General features: G+C 56.3%; 2 protein-coding genes across 2 annotated transcripts; both read left to right on the forward strand.

Annotated features, from left to right (window-relative positions):
- Positions 1 to 4274: 4274 nt before the first annotated feature.
- CHI3L1 (chitinase 3 like 1) lies at positions 4275 to 11759 on the forward strand (the record flags this gene model as incomplete). Its single annotated transcript, XM_080824477.1, has 10 exons — positions 4275 to 4389; positions 4570 to 4599; positions 5507 to 5708; positions 6353 to 6409; positions 7173 to 7323; positions 8154 to 8278; positions 9424 to 9547; positions 9990 to 10172; positions 10760 to 10876; positions 11114 to 11759. The coding sequence occupies 10 exons, from the start codon at positions 4275 to 4277 to the stop codon at positions 11252 to 11254; spliced, it is 1245 nt and encodes a 414-aa protein (XP_080680603.1). The 3' UTR covers positions 11255 to 11759.
- Positions 11760 to 15243: 3484 nt separating this feature from the next.
- On the forward strand, positions 15244 to 23628 carry MYBPH (myosin binding protein H). The gene is made up of 11 exons (XM_080823980.1): positions 15244 to 15547; positions 15656 to 15790; positions 16540 to 16707; positions 19146 to 19234; positions 19583 to 19778; positions 19962 to 20101; positions 20675 to 20834; positions 22106 to 22242; positions 22374 to 22566; positions 22886 to 22933; positions 23343 to 23628. Exons 1-10 carry the CDS (start codon positions 15316 to 15318, stop codon positions 22900 to 22902), a joined length of 1467 nt encoding a protein of 488 aa, XP_080680106.1. The 5' UTR covers positions 15244 to 15315; the 3' UTR covers positions 22903 to 22933; positions 23343 to 23628.
- Positions 23629 to 23714: the final 86 nt, after the last annotated feature.

Consider the following 23714-nt stretch of genomic DNA (forward strand, 5'->3'; position numbering starts at 1 on the left):
TGACCAGGGTAGCATGGAGGCTTATTCAGAGTGACGAGAACTATCGAATGAGATGACTATCAGGTTCCAAACTCAGAATGGAGGAGTTTGGAGTTATGGACCATTCTTGAGATCACTCATTCATTCATTCATCTAATCATTCAGTGAGTATTTTACTAAGCATCTACTCCATGTCAATAACTAGAGATGAACACAACAGTGAATAAAATTAACCCAATCCTGGTTAATATTCAAAATATAGAAAGAACTGATACAACCCAGCACCAAAAAACAAGTAATCTAACTAAAAAGGGGCAGAAGTCATAAATAGACATTTCTCAAGAGAAAACATACAGATGACCAACAGACGCATGAAAAGATGTTCATCGTCACTCATCATCCGGGAAATGCAAATCAAAACCACCATGAGACACCACCTCACGACTGTCAGAATGGCCAAAATCAACAACACAAGAAACAACAGGTGTTGGTGAGGATGCGGAAAAAGGGGACCCCTCTTGCACTGTTGGTGGGAATGCAAACGGGTGCATCCACTGTGGAAAATAGAATGGAGGATCCTCAAAAAATTAAAAATAGAATTACTATATGATGTAGTAATTCTACTACTGGGTATTTACCCAAAGAAAATGAAACCATTAATTGAAAAAGATACATGTACCCCTATGTTTATTGCAGCATTATTTACAATAGCCAAGATATGGAAGCAACCCAAGTGTCCATCCATAGATGAATGAATAAAGAAGATGTGAGATAGATATATATATATATTTTTTTCTCCATTGCATGTGTGGGTGTGTGTACACACACACACACACACACACACACACACACAGACACACATATGCATGCAATGGAATATTACTCAGCCATAAAAAAGAAAATCTTGCCATTTGCAATGATGTGGATGGATCTAGAAGGTATAATGTAAAGTGAAATAAGTCAAAGAAGGACAAATACCAAATGATTTCACTAATATGTGGAATTTAAGAAATAAAACAAACGAAAGACAAAAAAACCAGACTCTTAAATATAGAGAACAAACTGGTGGTTACCGGAGTGGAGATGGGCAGGGGGTGGGTGGGACAGGTGGAGGCGATTAAGGGTACACTTACTGTGATGAGCACTAATGCATAAACTTGTCGAATCATATATTGTACATCTAAAATTCATATAACACTTTATGTTAATTATACTTGAACTTAAAAATAAACTTCAAAAGAATTGGCCGAGTCCTTGCCTGCAGTCTGAAGGATGAATAGGAGTGAAACCACAGGTCAGAGCTGGGAGATGACTGCCCTTGGGTCTCTTGCATTTCTGCACATCCTAGGAGCAGAGGACCAGGCTGTCTTTGTTCCGGGCTACCTTTTTGATGACGTTTGCATAGCAAACAGCCTTGGAAGACAGAAACAGTGTCTTCCCCAGGAGCAAAAGGCAGCTTCATTGACTGTCCAGTATAGTAAAGATAACGTCTCCCTGCAGGTCCAAGGAGAGGCAGGCTCCCTGCGTGTTGTACAAGCTTTGGGTTTCTTAAATTCAGAGTTCCCCTGCTGTGGGGCAAGACGTTGCATACACAGCACCCACCTGGGCTGCTCCGACGTCACCCCCACCCACCCCCGGAACGTGGGGCCAAGGGAAGTGTGATGGGGGCCCATAACTGGTGTGTTAAATGAAGTAAATGCAGATTATGACCTGCTGAAGAAAGAGGCACAAGCCATCCCCAGGGGGTCGGCCAGTGGCACCTCCTGCATCAGAGCTCCCATTCTGGGGAAGTGAAAACCCTGGGGTCATTTTGACTGGAGGCACAGTTTCTATACTGTCACACAAAGAATGTCAAGTCACAAGATTTTTTACTTACAAATCCCAGAAACAAGGATAAATGGTAATCAGCAGGAAGAAGGGTGGTCCTCTGGAGGTCACGAGCAGGCAGGAGATAGAGAGCAAGCACCTATTACTTACAAGGTGGTTGGGGTGGAGGTCACTAACTTTTCATGGGCTCAGCTGTAAGTGGTTCTTTTAAAAGGTATGTCAGGAAAAGCAAAGCAGGAACTTGTGGCAGGAATCTGAGCTTGGGTCCTTATCTGAATGTCCAGACTCTGAGTGTGAGCAGCATTATCATACTAGAAAATGTCCAAACCGCAATTCAAAGTAGCTGCTTTCTCATCACAGAAAATGACACAAACATGAAATTCATGCTTCTTGTTGTGCCAATAAGTCCTTTGTCTCTGACCTAGGATTCTCGTGTCTTCTGCCAGAATCCAGGAAAATGGCTGTCTCATTAGTTTGCAAACGGCTTAAAATTTCAGGCCCTTTGGTTGTTGATAGGCAAGTAGAATGGCCTATGCAAAGGCCCTGTGGTGGGCAAGGGTAGAGCATATATAAGGATATAAAAGAAGGCAGGCATGGGTGGAGTGCAGGGAAGAGGGGGACATGAGATGAGGCTGGGAGAGGCTGAGCCATGGGACCCTTAGCCAGTACTGCTGAGGCTGGCACACGGATATCTTGGCCATTTTTTGTGACGATGCCACTTTCCTATAGAACATGTGGAATTAATAAATTGGTTTGAAGAGGGACACAGGACAGCAAGACTTGTGCCAATCTGAGCCTATGAGATAATTTTTAACAAAAGAAGATTGAAAATTGGAAGTCATACTTCACCCTGTAATGAAAACATTTTTTTAAAAGATTTTATTTATTTATTTGACAGAGAGAGAGATCACAAGTGGGCAGAGAGGCAGGCAGAGAGCGGGGGTGGGGGGGAACAGGCTCCCTGCTGAGCAGAGAGCCCGATGTGGGGCTCGATCCCAGGACCCTGAGATCATGACCTGAGCCGAAGGCAGAGGCTTAACCCACTGAGCCACCCAGGCGCCCCTGAAAACATTTTTATTGCATGTGAGTTTGTAATACCTCTTTTTTAACAATTAGAGGAAGTCCCCTTCTCAGCGTGCAATGTATGAGGAAAAGTTATCATCGACTAGCATTGCTGTCTACCCTGTAGGGTCCAAAAGGAGGCAGTCACCTCCCAAGGGAGAGGCAGTGACCCTTTGGTATGCAGAGAGTGACTCTGGACAAAGCATTTCTTATCCACCCCTCGACCAATAAAGAGGAGTCGTTCCAGTTTTACAGAAAGAGGAAGGGAGAGGAGCGGGAGGAGGGGGAGGAGGGGAGAGACCTCACTCGCCGAGAGAGGCCTGTGAAACTGCGGTGCCAGTGTCGGATTATTACCTAACATTAGGGTACAGATAAAAGGACTTTGTTAAGAAACCCTCTGACCCGCTCTGGCTCTTGGAGTTTGGAAATGTTCACTCACTGCCTATTCATTAATTCGCAGCCTGCGGAGAATGGAGTTGTCCTGGATCTTTAGCCAAAGGAAGTATCCCCAGACAAAGGGCAAAGCCTGCACAGCCTCCTTCAGAAGTTCCGTTCTGTCCCTGACAATGATAAGGAGTCATTCAAGGACTTGGGGAGGGGGGGTTTTGACATTGTGAGGTCTGGGAGTCAGAAGCGTTACTGAGAGACCTTATGGAGGTTCTCGACCTTCTGGGGTTATTTGCTCCTGGGGGAAATCTAGAGCTGCAGGAATTAACTCCTCAGTCCTTCACAGCAGCGTAGGCTTGCGGGAGAATACCTCCCTCTCCCTGGAGCTGGAATTTCTAAAAGGAATCAAAACAGCTTCAGGCCTCAGAACAGCCGGGGGTGGGGTGGGGGGGATTAATTTTCCCTTCCTCCCCTGGTTTCCCTTAAATCATCAGCACAGCAACCAGGCTGTGGGAACCAGGCTTGGAGAAAGAAAGTCTTGAGGGAGGAGTGAACCAGGCAGGATGCTGCAGGCCTGGGGAGAAAGTCAATAACAGCCTGTTTGGGGCGCTGCGGGTTACAGAACTCAGCTGTGCCGGGTTTCCACCTGGCCGAGGGCCTGTGTGGAGGGCTGGTGATGCCAACCGAGAGGCGGCCAGAAAAGCCTGGGAACTGCAGGCAGAAAAGTGAGGGAAGGAGGGGGGTGGGTGCAGAAGGCAACGAGGAAGGTGGCTGGGAATGAGGCTGGGTCACTCACCCAGGAGCCACCAGATCGTCAACCCCGTGGGTGGCAGATGCCCCCCAGAGACCTGCCCCAAGTTTTCAAAACTCTCCAGGGTTTCTCAATCTTCTGGTGGCCCGCAGTGCCCCTCCCCGGCTGCGTCCCAGCCTGTAGTTCCTTCCTTGACACAGCTCAGTTCCCGTAAATGGGATGTCTGGGGGCTCGTGGGAGTGAAAGGGGACAGGTATAAAAAGGAAGCATGAGGCTCTGGGAAGAGGCCCTGTCTCGGCAGCTGAACGCAGGAGCTGGGCACCCAGGACCCGGCCACACCCGCTCTGCCGCTGCCAGGATGGTGCTAAGGGCGGTTCAGACAGGTCTGGGGGCCGGTCAAGGCCAGCTTGGCTGTGGGTTTTCGGGCTGAGAGGCCCAGACAGGCCAGGGGGCCGCAGCACAAAGAGGCTGTTAACCCCTTGATGGCCCGGGTTGGGGGTGGAGCAGCGGAAGGGAGGGCAGGAGGTCCTCGCAGGCGCTTCTGACTCTGGGTTTCTCTTCAGGCTTCGTGGTCCTGGTGCTGCTCCAGAGCTGTAAGTACCCCTCTTTGTGTGGAGGTTGATGCGGAGGAGATCCTGGCAAGGGGGAGAACTTTCCAGTTTCTCCTGTGTGTCAAATGACTCAGAAATAGTAACATTTGTTAAACCAAGGCCATACGCATACGGATGATTATGGTACTATCCTCTATTTTCCTGTGTATTTGAAATTTTTCAAAAGAAAAACCATTCCAAGGCTCTGGGTCCACTCAAGGCCTGGACTTGTGGCCTGGTGGGCACCGCAGATGGGCCCAGGGGCAGCAGGGGCGAACAATGCCCACTGTTCTCCCTCCGTAACTGAGAGGGCGGAAAAGGCTCACTCTGCAGCAGGTGGACTTGGAATGAGGAGAGGAAGAACTTCCTGGTCCGCTGTGATCATGCCCCAGCTTGGGGGACAGGCTGAGGGGGACTGGGGACCGCCCCCCCCCAGGTGGGTTACAAGTTAGGGACACTCCCACAGGAAGGCAGACAAGAAGCAGAGCCTCCCAGATCGACGACCCCCCGCAGGTTCCACAAGGCTCCACTCTGACGGCCAGGGTCTTCTGACACTGGCTGTTTGGGGCTGGGTCCCTCCTCTCCTGCCAAGCCACTGCCTCCAGGAAGCCTTCTTTACTTGCACCGAGTCCTCTTTTCCCTTTATTCACCAGCCCCCATGCTCACCACACACGGTGCCTTGTCCTTAGTCTGCGGCATATTCACCCACTGCATTTAATCATTCAAAGCATTTTCAGAATAGGCCTTATTTTCATCAGAAGCAGAGGGAAACGAGACAGCCCCTTGTGTTGAGAAAGCTAACTTGGCTCACATCCCGCCCCCCAGGACCCTATCAGGGCTCAGTGCGGGGCTCAGCCAGAGGCCCCCGGCTCCGTCCTGGCTCGGGCACCACCCCAGACTTCTTCTCCAGGCTCTGCATACAAACTGGTCTGCTACTACACCAGCTGGTCACAGTACAGGGACAGTTTGGGGAGCTGCTTCCCAGATGCCATCGACCCTTTCCTGTGCACCCACGTCATCTACAGCTTCGCCAACATAAGCAACAACGAGATCGACACCTGGGAGTGGAATGATGTCACCCTCTATGACACGCTGAACATGCTCAAGTTAAGGTTGGGCCCCAGGCTGCCAGGACAGGAGGGGGAGGGAGGGCTAGACCGGCTGGCTGGTTCCAGGGCAGGGCACCTGGGCTCGGGAGGCTGCGTGATGGCCCCCAGGACCCTCGCTGGAGGGCCTGGGCGTTGGGGGGAGCAGGTGACGAGGGCACGTGCTGGGCCATACCCAGTGATGACAGAGGTAGGCTGTAGAGCAAAGCTAGCTGAGCTCTCCTGGGGAAGGGGAGCCCTCTCTCCCCCCGGGGGTGCCTCTTGAGGGAACATGGAAAATACTCATGACCCTATTTTGCCATTTCCCAGTGATGACAGAGGTAGGCTGTAGAGCAAAGCCAGCTGAGCTCTCCTGGGGAAGGGGAGCCCTCTCTCCCCCCGGGGGTGCCTCTTGAGGGAACATGGAAAATACTCATGACCCTATTTTGCCATTTCCTGGCTTCCCCGCTCAGGGGAAATAAAAATGGGCAGCATACCTTAGAGTTACCCACCCCCGGCCAAGTCCATGCCTCCTACAACCCTGAATCTCAAGGGTTGGAAAGACCTGCCACCCAATGCTAGAAGCCTGCAACAGCCTCCCACCCACGGGGTTGGCCCATGTTACAACAGCTTCACTCCACCCGGCCCTCCTGCCTCCCTGTGCCCCACAGGAACCCCAACCTGAAGACTCTCTTATCTGTTGGAGGATGGAACTTTGGTTCTCAAAGGTAGGACCCAATCCCCAGAGGATGATGGAATGGGGGAGGAGGCATAGGTCTCCCCTACCCACTGGAGAGGGCCACAGGGGCTGCAGACAGGTTCGGCATGGGGGCCTAAATGGTTGTCAGGGGGCACCCCATGTGCAGCGAAGAAACCGGAGCCCAGAGAGGGAGGTCTTCCAAGAGACACACAGTACATTGCCAGTGGGTCTTCTGACTCCCTACAGATGCTCAATTTACTGCCTCTCAGATCTGAAAACACAGAACTTCTGGGAGACACTGCCCTTAGGTGTGGAAGGAGAGAGAGGGAAGGAATGGAAAACTGGGGAGTGTGGAGAGCCTGGGGGCATGCCCTGGAGTGGGTAGGGTTGGAGCAGGCCCCAAAAAGGGGGCAAGTCATGGCCCTACTAGCTCCCACTTACTGGGTGATCGCTCAGCATCAGGCACCCCATCCAGCCACGATCACAGGGGAGGCCCACAACAGCACCGAGAGAGACGCTAATGATCCTCACTTCACCAACAAGGAAACTGAGATGCGGGTTATGACCCTTCCAAGGTGGCTTGGCTAGTGGGCGTGAGAGCAGGGCCTGGAACCCGGACTGGCCGCTCCAGAGCTCTGCTGAGATGCCTGGAGGTGGGTCCCGTCCCAGCCATGCCCTTCTGGAACTCGGGGTTCAGGCCCCCGCTTCACAGGCCTCAGAAACCCCTTGAGATGCCCGAGACCGCCAGCCTGTCCGCGCTGAGCACTCCACTGGGGTGATTCGGGCCCTAGATTTTCCAAAATAGCATCCAAGTCCCGGAGTCGCAGGACTTTCATCAAGTCGGTGCCACCATTTCTGCGAACCCATGGCTTCGACGGGCTGGACTTGGCCTGGATCCACCCTGGGCGGAGAGACAAGCGCTACTTCACCAGGCTGGTCAAGGTGCTGGCTGTGCGGGGGAAGCAGGGGTGGGAGCGAGGTGGGCTGGCACCAAGGGGCAGCGTGGGCAGGAGCTGTCTTGGGCAGCTGGTCCCCTGAGGGCAGGTGGGGGGGGGCCTGAGGCCTCCAGGCTGCAGAGTCCGGGGACCCACGGGGGAAAGGCAAACTGGCTTGTCTTGTGACTGCGGTGGGAGGTGCGGTGGGGTCCTTAGGGGCAGAAGGTCACTCAGCGGAGCGCCCACCTAGCAGGGGAGCGGCATTACCCACTGTTTTGCTCCAAACGGATGCTGCCACTCACCAGCACGCACATCTTGGGGACACATGGCCCCCTCGGATGAGGGCAGCCTGAGCGTCTCCATGACCACAGGCACAGAGGGACTGTCTAAACGAATTGTCCACAGCACCAACAGCATTTTAATTTTAAAGACCACTGAATATAAATGTAAAGACCACTTGAATTTTGTGGTCTCCTGTACTAGCAAGAACAAAACACAGCCTGAAAAACAAATCTTTTCCAACACGATCTGTGGGCCAATGAGGACCTCCATCAGTCCTCATGGTCCCTCCCAGGACAGGGAGCAATTTAATACTGACGGGTATGTGTGGGATGTGGGGACATGACGGGTCCAAACAGTTTTTTAGGAGAAGGGTGGGCGAGCCCAAAGTGGGACCACCCATTGGCTGCTCTAGCATTTCCCCTGAAACCCAGTCAGGATGGGGGTCCCCACAGATAGGGAAGGTCAACGACACACTCCGAGACCTCGACCTCTGTCACAAGGCTCCCTCACATGCAGCCGGGGCCCCTGTCCCTCACCTGCCTCTCTCCCAACCAGGAAATGAAGGCTGAGTTTGCGAGGGAAGCCCAGGAGGAAACAAAGCAGCAGCTGCTGCTCAGTGCCGCCGTGTCCGCGGGGAAGGTGACCATCGACAGTGGCTACGACATCGCCCAGATATCCCAGTGAGTCTCCCGCCCCATCCTGCCCCAGCACTCCATGTGGAATCACAAGATGGGATTTCTAGCCCCTTTCTTCCAAAAACTGGATGTGTAGCCTTGAGCAAGTCCCTTCTGCATTCCATGCCTCAGTCTCCCTGTTTGTCAAATGGGGCACCATAATCCCTGTCCTTCCGTTTTCATATGGGATATTGTGCTAATGTGTTGAGAGAGTTTCTATGAATGCATTTGTGGAAAAGGAAGTAGGAAATGATATATAAAGTAGCCAGCCACCCCGGGGCATTTCCTCTGCTCCAGGCGTGCCCCCACCCCCACCCCCGCCCCACCACCCCACTGAGCGCTAGTCACTGGAGACACAGCGAAGCAGCAATAACACTTTGCATTGCTAGATGCCTCCAGGTGCCTTCACACATGCAGGTGACCCTCCCCTGTCCACTGCTCCTCCTCTCCCAGCCCTCTCCCTCACGTGGAGATGAGCAGTTCACAGCTTCATGGGGCTGATGTCTCAGTGGACTCGAAGACACAGATCTTAGGAAATCCAGCAGGAAAGAACTAAGGCTCTTCACTCTGACTTTCCAGAATCTTCTTTATGATCTCGGGAGGGCATAGACTCAGTGTTTAAATTGATCGTTTAGGAGGTGGGAATCGGGGGGCTCTCAACCATTTGCCCCAAACATCCTAAGCTCCTACTCATGCAATCCACCTTCGGTCCCTCTCACACGGGCGTGTATGTAACCGTCCTCCCCACTCCAGCGGATCACAGGTTCAGGCCATCCTTTGGTCCAGCTCTTTTCCCACCAGGCCGTCTGTTGATGCCACTCTTAATCTGCTTCCACTAAGATGAACGTGGCAGGTGGCAGACGTGGAGGGTGGAAGGCAAGACAGAGGCCAGCTCCCAACTGTGTGCTGGGGGCACGATGCAAGAATTCCATTCTTGCCTTAAACGCACCTGTGGGGTTCTGAGCCCTCCCCCGGGCATGGCACGGCGGAAGAGGCCAGGCAGCCTGGACAGTGGACCGCAGGGCTCTACGGGGCCTGCTTCGGGATCGCCTGCCTGCCCTTCTCCCCTTGTGCTTGGGTGATGGGGTGATGGATATGAGGCCAAGAGCCATTCTAATTCCCTGCCTCCCCCTCTGACCTCTCTTCTCCAGACACCTGGACTTCATCAACCTCATGACCTATGACTTTCATGGAGCCTGGCGTCAGACCACAGGCCATCACAGCCCCCTGTTCCGAGGCCAGATGGATGCGAGCTCCGACAGATTCAACAACGCTGTGAGTGGCTGGCCAGGAGGGGACCACAGAGACCCGGCACCTGCCAGTGCTCACACACCAACACTTTGCCCCCTCAAGGGAGGGCTTATGGGGCCCGCTCCGCAGATGAGGAAACTGAGGCCCAAAATCTGTGAGTGCTCCATGGTGGCAGAAGGGAAGAGGAAGGAGTCTGGTCTAGACCAGCCTTGCACTTGGTGTGTAACCTGAGCCAACCACCTGATCGGCTGCCAGTAGTAATAATCACTTCCTATACCTAAGACCGTTTTTTTGAGAATGCAGCTAAAAATGCATTTTCGAGTGCAATTATCAGGTCCCAGAAGGAAGCGAGATCCAGATGCCAGGCACCCCTGGAGCTCCACCTGTCAAGGCGGCAGTGGGAACTGTCAGGTCTTGCCTGCCCTGTACCCGCAGCTCCACTAACAGCTCTACCCTCCCCTCCCAGGACTATGCCGTGGGCTACATGTTGAGGCGGGGGGCCCCAGCGGACAAGCTGGTGATGGGCATCCCGGCCTTCGGAAGGAGCTTCACCCTGGCCTCCTCCAACTCCGGTGTGGGGGCCCCAATCTCAGGGCCCGGATTGCCAGGCCTCTTCACCAAGGAGGAAGGGACCCTGGCCTACTATGAGGTATGAGCTAGGGAGAGCCCCACACACCCAGAGGCCCTGAGGGGGGGCCTCCCAGCCCACTCCCTTTCGTTCCTTTGGGAATAAAAACATATGTTCTGGGGAACCTAGCACCCTGAGGAGGAGGGAGGGAGAAAGTCAGGCCTCTTGCTACTAAGTCTCCTGCTGGCACACCCGTTCTGCACCGCCAAGCTCCCAGACACCCCTCTGGCCCTAGCTGAGGTTTTCCTGCCAGCCCAGAAAAGAGCAACAGTCCAAGGCAGGTTCTGTTTGGATCCTTGCCTCTGCTGCTCCGTATCGCCTCGGGCCAGTCCTTATGTCAGCCCCTCATTTCCCACATCCCTGTTTAAGAGGCCAGAGGCAAACCTGAGTCCCCTTCCTGCCCTCTGGCTACAGCACCCCCAGAACCCTGGGACATTTGCATCTGGTTTACATACATTAGCATGAGGACTGCGGTCTGGGGGCTGGGGGGATGTCTTGGTGGGGGGGTGAAGCAAGGGGCTGAAAGAAGTTTGGGGAGTGACCTCTCCCTGGTGACCTACACCATTTCACCCAGATCTCCACGCCACCCTGCCCTGTTCTCTGCTCAGATCTGTGACTTCCTCCACCAAGCTACGGTCCACAGACTCACTGACCAGCAGGTCCCCTATGCCACCAAGGGCAACCAGTGGGTGGGGTACGATGACAAAGAGAGTGTCCAAAAGAAGGTAGGTTCTCAAGGCCACGTCCCAGGATGAAGAGAGAGAGGGAGCGCCTGCTCCGAGCAGCCAGAGTCAGGTCCCCTGCACCCGAGGGCGCCCGTGCTGGGTCATGGGGGAGGGGTGGCTCAGGTCTCGGGTGCCTGCTGTTCCCTCCCTTAGGCAGGGGCCCAGGCAGCATGTTCACCCCATGCACACTTTGGCCCCGGGAAGCCAGCTCTGCCCCCTCTGGGTCTTCCCTGCCAGGTGCAGTACCTAAGAAACAAGCAGCTGGCTGGCGCCATGGTGTGGGCTCTGGACTTGGATGACTTCCGGGGTGCCTTCTGCAGCACAGGCGTGCGATTCCCTCTCACCAGCGCCATCAAGGACGCACTCATCGCAGCTTAACCTCTGTCTTGCACACCGTGGGGTTGGGGGGCATCCTTGCTGGCCCCGAGGCTCACAGCCCGCCCTGCGGAGTGCCTGACTGAGGCTCAGTCTCCCTCCCTTGGACCCCACGCGGATGGCCACAGAGGAGCCGTCTGAGCTCCGCTCCAGGGGACCAGCAGGTAGAGGTGGGGCCGTGGGCGGCTAAGGCCCGGGGGGCAGCACGCTGTATATACGAGGGGTCAGCACATGCCTGCTGACTTGTGAAAATGCTCCATGACCCCAGCCCCACACAAGGAGATTCTTAGACTCCCTTACCCCCAGGCCTCCTTGCCAAAGGGCACTTTGGCCAGCACGAGCAGCCAAACATCTCTCACGAACCAGCCACCACACTAATTACACCCTCTGCAAAGCCCCACTTGAAATCTGCACTCAGCAACGAACAGGATCCCATGTCCCCTCCTGCTTCCCTTTGCTAATGTCACAGCTGCTGCTCAATAAAGCTCCAGAACCCAGGGTTCCCCACATGTTGGCGCTTTTGCTTCGGGCTCTTTGTGGCCCCATGGGACCCCCTGGGCTCCCCTCCCTCGTCTCTTCTGGATTCTTCTCTCGGGCCTGGGGATTTGGAGCTTGTAGAAGATGCAGAAGGTGATGCTACCCTGGCTTCTGCTGGGCCCCAGAAAGTCCCCAAAAGGAGGCCAGCCTCCTCAGATCCATCCGCCGTGGACCATGGCCTTCCAGATATCACAGTAGTCCAGACCTCTTGACGTAGTTCCTCATTGAAAGAAAACTTTTCTATTTCCTGAAGGCCAGCAGGTAGGAGGAAGGAAGCCACATTCCAACCCTTCATCTTCTCTGAGCTCCTGGGAGGGGTAGGGAGCCAACCCAGAGCCCGGGTAAAGAGCCCTGACCCTGGCCGTTCAGGGCTGGAAGGAGACCCCAGTGTCCTCCTGCACCCTCCCTCCAGCCCAGGCCCAGAGCCTCCACAGGGGGCTTGAGACATGGCTGTCCAGGTTCCTCTGAGACTCCCAGAGACCGGTAGGTGATTCTTTTTTTTTTTTTTTTTTTAAGATTTTATTTATTTATTTGTCAGAGAGAGAGAGGGAGAGAGAGAGAGCGAGCACAGGCAGAGGCAGAGGGAGAAGCAGGCTCCCCATGGAGCAAGGAGCCCGATGTGGGACTCGATCCCAGGACGCTGGGATCATGACCTGAGCCGAAGGCAGCTGCTTAACCAACTGAGCCACCCAGGCGTCCCCCGGTAGGTGATTCTTGACCAGAAGGAGCCCCTTCCACTGCTGGGCTGAAATAAGTCAGATGTCCTAGGGCTCTACTCTGTTTCCCAAGGGACATACTCGGCCCTCAACCCAAGCAGGGACGAGGCTGCTGTGCTCAGGCTGCCTGGGGACATGAGGTGGCAGGCAAGTGGGCCGGGAGTACAGATAAGACGGGATGGGCTCAGAAGACCGACAGGTCTTCCAGCCTTTATGAGGTAGAAATGCTCTCATCAGGTTGCTAGAGAGTTCCCAGGGCCCCAGGCATGCCTTGTGTCCAGAGTCCAGAGGCACACTCCAAAATCAAAGAGAATTTATGTGCGGATTCCCTCATGTTCCAACCATCCGTGACTTGGCCTAGTGGCCTGTGACACTAGTTTGAGGGGTAGGGAAGGAAGTACCTATTGGCCACCCTGAAATGTGAACCAGCTGGAGCTGCACAGATGCAGCCGATCCCAAGGTCACAGCCCTGCTAACGGCAAAGAAAGCAAGAACTTGGCCAGAGACTCAGGGTGGTACCTGGCATTTCATCGCAGACCAGTGGGGCCAGGAATTCCCCAATCTCCTCGCTTTGCCCATCCCACCACACCAGGGTCTTCAAAACCCCCGGGGCTATGAGCCCTCCAGGACAGCCAACACCCCTCCTCCTCCCTAGAGCCGCCCTTCCCCCAGCCTGGGACAAGCTCTGCAGGGCTGACTCAGGGTCCGGCAGAGTTAGTCACATTCACTTATAGCTGCGGAGTCAGAGGCCAGGGATGGGGATCGGGTCTCCAGGGCCCGCCTCCTGCCTGGCAGGACACTGAGTCACCTGGCAGAGGGCAAGGGCACCCAGGCAGGGCCGGACCCGGGCCCTCCACCGCCACTCCACAGCGAGGACAGCCAGCCGTGAAAGGCAGGCACGCTCCTATGTGGCCAGCCCTAGGGAAGGGGGAGAGGCTGCGTGTGGCCAAGGGCCGTGAATAAATGATATGTGTATTTACTTTGAAATGTCAGGGTGTATCGTACATGCTAAAGAGGGAACAGAATGGATTTGTTTCATTCAAAGAATTACTAACTGGTGTGGGGTGCCTGGGTGGCTCAGTGAGTTAAAGCCTCTGCCTTCGATTCAGGTCATGATCGCAGGGTCCTAGGATCGAGACCCACATCGGGCTCTCTGCTCAGCGGGGAGCCTGCTTCCCCCGATGTCTCTGCCTGCCTCTCTGCCTACTTGTGATACCTCTCTCTGTCAAATAAATAAATAAAATCTTTAAAAAAAAAAAAAGAAAAAGAATTACTAACTGGTGAAAACCTGTGTAAACCCCCCACCCCAGGAAAAGAAGTGAAACCTCAGTAGTGCCCCCTGGAAACCCCACCAGCACAGACACCGTGTCCTGTGCCTGGAGGCAGCCGCTCCTGACCTCCCCTACCTCCCTTCGGCATCTCACCACCTACAGAAACCCCTGGGAGAAGAGAGCCTGGGGTTGCCTGCATTTGAATTTAAGATGGACCAGATCCCACGCTTCTTGAGCCTTCTTCCTTCTGTGCACCACGAAACTGTTAGATCCATTAGGTCGCCTGGGGCTGCAGTTGGCTCGTCCCAACCCGTAGTTTGGATTATAGGTGGTGGGCACGTGGTCATGGGGAGTTGCGGAGGGCCAGCTGCTTTCCCCAGGTTTGGGCTATTACAAATAACACTGCTGCGCGCATTCGCATGCGTTTCTCCTGGGCACGGGTGACACTTTCCAGGGCTGTCACTGCTGGGTCGCAGATACGCCCATTTCCCATTTTTACCAGATCCCATCACCCTTTCTCCAAAGGGGTGTCTTCGACTGCTGCTCCCACCCGCAATGACTGTTCCCATCGCCTCCCCTCCTCCCTGAAACGTGGTATTTTCTGGCTTGTTAAATGATTACCAGTCAGAACGTTTAACTGGGTGAATGAATCCATGAGTAGACATTTGCTTGTACTTGCCTCATAACACCGCCTGCACACCCCTGCCCCCAGCTTCAAAGAGTCTAGAAGTTTCAGAGTGCCGTCCTCCTCTGGGGTCCCTTCCAGCTCTGCCTCATGACTTTATCTCACTGCCAAGGGCTAGGGGGTTGTCACAGGGATTGGGGAGACTGGGTCCTCTCCAGCATCTCCAGCAAAAGCAGTAACCGGGGGTCTTAGGTCCCCTTCCTGGGGTCCCATTGCTGGAAGACCTTCCTCCAACCCACCTTGGATATCGCAATCCCCTCCCGCTCTAGAACCCTCAGCCCCACACAGCACATATGAGAGAGTGCCCAGGGCATGTGAGGCCGAGGGGAGTGTGGGATCCCAGAAACAAAGCTGGGAGCGCTCCCTGGGGAAGACTGTTTCAGGCTGTCTGGGTCCCAGCACCCAGGCGGAGAAGCCCTGGGGACGAGAGGCTCCACAGAGGCCAAACACAAAAGCGTGATCTGGGTTCCGTCTCCAGATGGAAGCTCTTGTCCCCATTGCCCTAACCCCTGGCACCGGCTCTCGGCAGTGCCCCATCTCACCCATCTGGGCCGTCCTCCCCTCTGGGCACCAACACCCTGGCTGCTGAGATCCAGTCGGAGTGATGGACGAGCTACTGCGCTCCTCAAGGGACCCTGCGTTCCTCCCCCAGAGCTATTCCTGGCTGAGGCATCTCCCTGCCCCCCAGTCCCCCTGCCTGACCTGACCCCACAGCTGGGAATCATCATTTGGCTGGGGGTGGGGCCGCCCTGGCTATATAAGCCTAGACCTCGGAGTCCTGGCACCCTGGAGGCCCAGCTCCTCCCCTGCTGACCCCGGCACTCTCCTGCCTGACCACCGCCAGCCAGCCCGGCAATGACTGAGAAAGCCACCTCGGAGGCCCCCGACTGTGGTCCGGAGGAGTCTGCCTCTGAGTCGGCCAAGGCGCCCACCACAGAGCCCGCTGGAGAAGTGGCAACATTGGAGTCTGCCAGGGAAGAACGGGCTCCCACGCCGCCACCGGAGCCTGCTTCTCAGGCCCCGGCCCCTGCAGCCCCCACGGCCCCCACGGCCCCCCAAGCCACTAAACCCGCACCTCCAAGTGAAGGTGACAAGAGGCGGGCCAGGTGGAGGAGGGAAGCAGGCGTGGCAGGGAGTGCGGGAGGGGAGAGGTCTCCACCACAGACCTCCTCATCTCCCCCTACTTCTCCCTCAGACGTGCCCAGCGCCCCACTGCTGCTGGCCTTGGAGGATGTGAGCGACAGCTCGGTGACCGTGAGCTGGGAGCCCCCGGAGAGCCTAGGGAGGCTGGGACTCCAGGGCTACGTGCTGGAGCTCTGCCGAGAGGGAGGTGAGCTCTGGGCTAAGCCCTGTGTACCCCCAGGGGAGGTGGGCTTTCGGGGTCGTGGTGACAAGCCCCTGCAGCTGGGCCAGTCTGGGGGGACATACCGAAGGAGAAAGTGCAAGTGGTCCCTCAACCCGCTCACCCACCCCTTCTTGCTCACCCCATGGATCTCTGAGGCAGAGGGGCGTCCAAATGACCTCAAGAGACCCCCACCGCATCCCCCAGCTCCAGGGAGCCTCCGAGTGAGTAACAGGGAGAGAAGGGTCAGGGCCGCCGGGGTGCTGCCCTGATGAGAAGTGAGGGAGATGCTGAATCCTGGAGGAGCCTGCTTGGGAGGGCAAGGGGGAGGGGGGAACAGAGAAGCTGGGAGTGGGAGGACTTAAGAGGAGAAGACAGTGAGGAGAAGCAGGGAACCAGGGCAGTGGCCCAGTTCCTGTTGCCACTGTCCTGTTCACCTCCATGGTAGCCAAGTTCAGCCTGGCTTACGCCTTTGCTCTTACCTTGCTGTGTGACTTGGCAAATGTGTCCAACCTTCTCCAGGCTTTAGTGACACCTTCTCCGAGCACCATTCCAGGGCTCTAACACCGGGTATCTTTGGTGCCGTTTGACAAGAAGTCAGGGAAGGAGAGCAAGGGGGAAGTAAGGCCCAGGGAGGGAGGTCAGCTGCCCCAGATCACCAGGGTGGAGAAAAGCCCCACTGAGACGGATGCCCGTGGTCACGAAGCCGGGGCCTTGCCTGCTGTCCATTTCTCCAGCCTCAGAGTGGGTGCCCGTGAACGCCCGGCCCCTGATGGTGACCCAGCTGACCGTGCGGAACCTGGCTCTGGGGGACAAGTTCTTCCTGCGTGTGGCTGCGGTGAGCTCTGCGGGGACTGGCCCGCCAGCTGTGCTAGAACAGCCTGTCCACATCCAGAAGATCATCGGTAAAGCCCATCCTTTCACCTCCTGCTCCCCAGCCCTCTCCAGGCACCTTATGTGATAGGCAGGGAAACTTGAGGCTAATGCGCAGAGGAAACAGGACAGTCATCTTTCCTCATCCCACCCTCACGTGCACAAGCCACATGCTATCACCATCTTGCTTTTAAAAAGTTCCAGGTTCCTCAGTAGCAAGACTCTGGAGGTCAAAGAGGCCATTTCCCTGAGCGGCCCAGCCCCCAAACATTTTGAGAGGGGCTCCTAGAACCCCAGAAATGAAAGTTCAAGCTCCCCAAGTCACCTGCCTCAGCGTCCCAATGCTAAGAGCCATTCTGTTCTTCCTCCTGTCTAATTGGAATCCCTCCAGCGACCAGGGAAGCTAATTTTTCCCCCTTTTCTGCTCGTGTCCTATGGACTGGGTTCCAGATCCTCCCAAAGGTTTTGGAGCAGAGAGAAGTCTTTGCTTGCCTCTTATCCCACCACGTCTCTAGTGGGAGAAAGACGAGAGCCTGCAGGCCTGTGAAGTGGTCTCCATCCCCAGAGGGCAACAGTGTGCGGGGACCTTGGAGGCCAGCTGCTGTCCCTTTGCTAAGAGTTCTATTTGCAGGGTGCATTAGCCTCAAGCCTACCCTTGCTCCCTTCCCAGAGCCGATCGGGTTTCAGTCTGTTAATGGTAGTGAGTCATTTAGGCTGATCTGAGGTCTCTGGGGACAGCCCAGGGCCCAGGGTGAAGAGAGATACAGGCCAGCAGGTGGCCTGAGGCCTTCCTTACCTTCTTCGTTCTTGTTCCCCCGCACCCACAGGAGGCCCCTAGAGTTTGGGACAAAGCCTCCAAAAAGAGTGGGCTTCAGAGCCACAGGAGAGGTCAAGTTTGGATTCAAGGAAATACTTCTCAACTTCAGGGCCCAAGAGATGTGGGAAGCATGGGGCCAGGGCGATTAGAATCACAGACTGTGACATCTTGTCCCTCCAAGCCAAGCAGGTCCCAAGGGACCCAAGCACTCCCTTGAGGTCATTGAGCCTATTAGCAGCAGTTCCAGAACCTGCCTCCCGCTCGGGACCATTCCTGCGTCACCAAGCATTAGGGAGTCTTCTCTGGGACCCTCCCATCCTTTGAGTCTGGGCGAGCAGCCACAGTATGGACAGGTGGGCTCTGGCCTGGAGGTGCTAGGAAGCCCTCCTGACCGGGAAGGTGCTGGAACTACCCCAGGAGTTCAGATTCTGAGAGGGTACGGGGGTCAGGGCCCTCTACTCCAAGGCCCAACCTGGAGGGAGCCAGCCAGACTCAGCACCCACAACTCCATTAAAATTCCTCTGGCAGGAGAGAAGGGGATTTCCTGGAGAGAAGGGGCGGGAGGAGGCCATGAACAAACGGGGACCAGCCAGGCCCTCCTCACGGGCAGGGCAGGGTGGGGACCTTGTCCAGAATCCTCAGCTGCTCAGCTGTCCCTGCTTAGCCACCTGGAGCTGCCAAGCATTCCCGGCCCCCTGCAGCTGCCCCTGCAGCACTCTACTCCTTATGCTCCCAGGGCCAAGTGCCTGCACAGCTAATCCTCGGAGACACAGTGTTCCTTCTCACCGCCTCCTCCCCTCCCGCCTGTGCGCCACTGACCAACTGCTGCCACCTGTTTGCCGCTGAGCAGCCTCAGACCCCGCCGCTCCTGCTCCTGCCCCCACCCGAGGGGACGATGGCGCCCCGGCTGCGGCCTCCCTTGGAATGCCCAGGGGCTTCGGTGGTTGCATCTGATTAGTCAGGAGGGTGGCTCCCCGCCCTAGCTTGGGACTGAAGTGAGATTTCAGGAAGGACTTCCCAGCTGTGAGACTGAAAGGTAGTGGGAGGGGTGACGGAGAAAGAAGGGGGTACAACTGCTCCAGCCTCATTTAGGAAGGGAAAAGATCCTAATCCTCCCATGTGGCCCCTGACAGAGAAATGGGCAAATGGGACTCCTAGGAGCTTCTCTGGAGGTTCTGGGCTGCTGTGGAATGGAGGGGGCTGGATTAGGAGGAAGAAGGCATGACCACCTTTCCCCGGAACAGAACGCAGATCACAGGCCGGCAGGTGCAGCACCTGCTCCCCACTAGGGGGAGCCAAGGAGCCTGCCAGGACCCATCTGGAGCCCAGGAATGCTTGGGCTGCAGAGTAAATCCCAGCCTGGCAGGCTCAGGGCGCCAAGGGAGTGCCCGGGATGCTTACTAGTTCACACCATGGGGGCCCTGCCCTCCTGGAAGCTCCCAGCTCTCAACTCCCCAAGGGCCTCGGGGGATTTGGGCCCCGGGATCTCCACTAGTGAGCTTTGCCTTTCCCACAAGCAGGCAGCCCCAGAATACACCTAGGAGCCCCCCTGCCCAGCCAGCAACCCTCACCGCTTGCTTCCTACACCTACCACGGTAGCCTCCAATCAGCAACCCCATGTTGTCCTAAACCCGGCCTCTCTCTTTGATGCAGAGGCCCCCAAGATCCGAGTCCCCCGCCACCTTCGTCAGACCTACATCCGCCAGGTGGGAGAGCCAGTCAACCTGCAAATCCCCTTCCAGGTAAGTGCGGCCCCTGCCCAAGATAACAGCCTGGATGGAAATCAGGGTCCCTACTTGAGGCATGTCAGAGGAACCCTAGAAATGTCAGGATCCTCATGGGGGTCAATCCTCATGGACCTACCCAGGGAGCGTCACCCTCCCTCCGTTGTACACGTGACTCAGTTGTGATTCTCCAGCCTGTGGATGGGGTGGGTGGTCCCAGGGCTGGCTGGACCCCTGGAGAGGGAGGCTGTGAGCAGCACCTGTGTCTCCTGGGAAGGGCTGATGGGGCCAGCTCCGGAGGTCTCCGGACTTGAGTGGGCAGGGGGATGCTGGCGTCTCCTGTACCTGAGGGCTCCTCCCTCCCAGGGGAGTCCCAAGCCTCAGGCCTCCTGGACCCATAATGGCCACGCCCTGGACAGCCAGCGGGTGAATGTGCGCACCGGGGACCAGGACTCCATCCTCTTCATCCGCTCGGCCCAGCGCTCCGACTCAGGCTGCTATGAGCTCACCGTGCGTCTGGAAGGCCTGGAGGCCAAGGCAGCCATCGATATCCTGGTGATTGGTATGGGACCAGGGGAGGCAGGGCTGCCTTTCTCGGGACCCAGAGACCCCCACCTCCTACCCCAGAGCCAATGGCTGATGGGATCAGGCCAGGGAGTGTGACAGGAGCCAGATCTTGGGTGTGGGGAATTTGCAGCAAGCCCAGACTTGCCCCTCATCCCGCCTTCGCACTCTGGTCCTGCAGAGAAACCTGGACCCCCCAGCAGCATCCGGCTCTTGGACGTCTGGGGCTGCAACGCTGCCCTTGAGTGGACACCGCCCCAGGACACAGGCAACACAGAGCTCCTGGGCTACACTGTGCAGAAGGCAGACAAAAAGACAGGGGTGAGGCCTGCTAGAGCAGAGTGGGGTGGGGCTGGGGGAAGTGGCCAAGGTGGCCCTGAAGGCCCAGCCCTCCAAGAGTCCAGGGACCAGGTTCTAGTCTAACTACCTTTAACCTGACTCCTCATATGGCTTTTTAGCAAGATCCCTTTCCTCTGTGGGCCTCAGTTGCCTCCTGAAGACTGCAAGGGGGCCTCTAGGAGGCCCTTCCAGGTCTAGAGCAGTGCTTCTGGAAATGTAACCTGCCGATGAGTCACCTGGGAATCTTGCTAAAATGCTGATTAACTTGGTAGGTCTGGGGCGGGGGCTGAGACCCCGCACTTCCCAGGAGTTCCCAGGTGATTCTGACTTGGCAGGTCCTCAGACCACACTTGGAGCAGTAAGAATCTAGAATTCTCCGAGGACCCCAGTGAGGTCATCTGAGTGCTCCAGGGACCCCTTCTCCCAAAGCTGGATGGCTCAGCTCCCTTGGGATAAGGCATGGAATGAGCCCCTCTGAGGAAGGGGCTGCAGGGCAAGCTGGGAGGGGAAGGGCAGGGGTCAGAAGAGAGGATGACCCGGCCCGGGTCCCCGCAGCAATGGTTCACGGTGCTGGAGCGCTACCACCCGACCACCTGCACCATCTCTGACCTCATCGTGGGAAACGCCTACTCCTTTCGGGTCTTCTCTGAGAACCAGTGCGGGCTCAGCACCTCGGCCGCGACCACCAAGGAGCTAGCCCACATCCAGAAGGCAGGTGGGTCTGGGCCCGGGACCAAAACCAAGTCAGGCCTGCCTGATGCACCCCCTCTGCCTGCCCCCGGCCGGGCTCGGCCTGTCCTGGGGCATCAGTACCCCTCCTGGTGGGCTTCTCGTGGGTGCGGCTCACCAGAGTGTCCTCTACCCTCTGTGCCCCGACTCCGCAGCGATGCACAAGCTCACCCATTTCCACGAGGGACTGTACAAAAGTGGGTGTGGTCGATTGATTTTAACAAATACATCAGAGCAAACCCACGTGAAGGAGACGTTCCTCCTGGGAGGCTACGCGCTTATTCCAAAGTTGCTGGTGGCTGCCAACATCACAGGCGTCACAGGGGCTCGCGCACGGTGTCCCAAGGGAACTACTCTGGGGGGGCAGGGTGCGTGGGGAGATAAGTCCGGTGAGTTGGCTCAAACACAAGCCTTCTGACCCTCATATAACACCACAGAGATGGACAGGAGAGATAGGGGTATTTACTGTGTCCACACAGCCCTGTGACATGCTTGCGTCAAATATGAAATGTCAAACCCTTGTTCCCTGTCACCCTGCGATCTCCGGGCCTCCTCTCCCCCCGCTGTGGAGTCTGTGTGGGCTCGGGAAAGCACACGCAAATTTTTAACACCAGCCTGTGCTGCACAGAGCTAGGAAGACATTTTTGTTTAAAAAAGGAAAACCAGTCAGGTCTCCAAAGACGAACAGAAATGAAGGGTGTATCTCTCGGTTACAAGTCCTCAGCCTCAGCCAAGAGCATCTCATCTACCCAGTCTTCCTACCCGTTGCCCTCTCTGTCTTCTCCCTGACTCACCCAGGCACGGTGCCGGCATTCCTCTGCCTCTTTGAGGCCTTCTGTCTCTAAATTCCCACACACTGGCCATGCCTGGCTTCCCGAGAGCCTGGGGTCCTGCCATGGAGCTCCTGCATCCCACAGCAACAATGAAATGGCTTGTCTCCTGCCCTCGTTGATGCGAAGATTGTCCTCCAAACCACCAGCTCTCTGCCCAGAGAGCCACGGTCATCACGTGATTGTCTACCCTTTAAGCCCCAAACTGCCAAAGTGATATTGGGCAAGTCACTCATCCATGAAGGGCCTTAGTTTCCCATCTGTCAAGTAGTAATAACAAACTCGCTCTTGCAGAGGGACGCTATGTAGATTAAGTAAGACATCTAAATGTAAGCTACAATGATTATTTTAGGAAAATGGATGAAGGCAGTTCTAGAGGTCTACTCCTGGAACCTCAAATTTGCCCCCTCTTATCCCCTGAACCCAGATATTGTTGCCAAACCTAAGGGGTTTGTGGAGCGAGACTTCTCCGAAGCCCCCTCGTTTACCCAGCCCCTGGCTGACCACACCTCCACCCCCGGCTACAGCACTCAGCTCTTCTGCAGCGTCCGAGCATCACCCAAGGTTAGGGCTGAAGCCCCCCTGTGTCCTGGGCGGGTGGGGGCAGGGAGGATGGGGAATCTTCCCAGGCAGCAACTTCAAAGCCCATCCCAGCCCACAACCTCCTCAGCTCTCCTCTGACCATGCCCCCCTAGCCCAAGATCATCTGGATGAAAAACAAGATGAACATCCAGGGTGACCCCAAATACCGCGCCCTCTCTGAGCAAGGCGTCTGCACCCTGGAGATCCGGAAGCCCAGCCCCTTTGATTCCGGGGTCTACACCTGCAAGGCTGTCAACGTGTTAGGGGAGGCATCTGTGGACTGCCGGCTGGAGGTCAAAGGGAAAGGTATGGGAAACGTCCTTCGCTAGGGACCGTCCCTTCATAGAGGCCACCTCTTCTCCTGCTGGGCTAGATGAGGCTGGGTGCTGGAAATCAAGGCAAGACAGAGGGCTAGTAAAGATGGAGAGGTCCGGCAAGTGGAAGGATTTTCCAAGTGGGAGGATGGCCCAATGTAGGGAACGGAGGTAGCAGAGTCTGTCACCCAAACTGATCGATTGCCTGGGGTGAAGACGTATAGCCTTGAGCCCCTCTCGTCCCACTACCTCCAACTCAAGTCCCCTGCAGACATGCCCCTCCCCCACTCTGACTGTGGCATTTTTTCCAGCATCAGCCACACACTGAAGAGCGACAGGAGGCTGCGACGAGGAGGATGGTAAATGGCTGGGCCCGGGGCCTCTGGAGACAGAGTCAGAGCTGGGGGTGGAGAGGACAGGGGAAGGTGGCAGTCCCTTCTGTAGACAACTCTGTTGTCCCTGGCAATGTGCACATAGGACAGGGGTCTAGTCCAGGGCATTCCGTTGGGCCTATTTCCTTTTCAGCAAAGAGGTAACAACAACCTGTGTCCCACCTTCCCTCCCAGATGGTTCTGAGGCTCCAGATAAGTAGGGGAGGATCCCAAAGCTGCAGGGGCAGAGCTAAGCACTGGGCATTGGGCCCTTGCAGCGGGAAGCCTGGGAAGGAAAGAGGGCCTCTGTGTCTCTCTGCCCCGTCTCACTGCTTCAGCAGGACAGGTAGAGCCCAGCTCTGTCAAACCTGGGCTCATGAAGCGTGTTCTCTGCCAGGTGCTGCAGACCTGGGGCGTCGGGCCCGCAAGACTCAGAATCAAGCTCCACGGATGCCCCAGAGCCCCGTTTCCATGGGGACAGCTGAGGGCTTTGCTCCCTGGTACCTGCCTAGTCTCCCTCCCCCAGAGGCTGGAGCCCAGGAGCCAGGAGTAGGCCTGGCAGGCCCCAGGCCAGGCTTCCTGGGCACAAGGGGGCCTGGAGGTGCAAAGATTGGAGTGCCCCTGCAGAGCGGTGCATTCTGGGTGAGAACCGCTCAAATAAAAGTGTGTGATGTGTTCCGGTGCCGGGGTCTCTGACGGTGAGCATCGTTGTGATGGGGGAGGCGTTGTGTCACAGCGAGGGGGGTGGAGCGCGTCATCACAAGGAGGT

Source organism: Martes martes (assembly GCF_963455335.1).
Source record: "Martes martes genome assembly, chromosome: 15".
In the NCBI taxonomy this organism is placed as follows: domain Eukaryota; kingdom Metazoa; phylum Chordata; class Mammalia; order Carnivora; family Mustelidae; genus Martes; species Martes martes.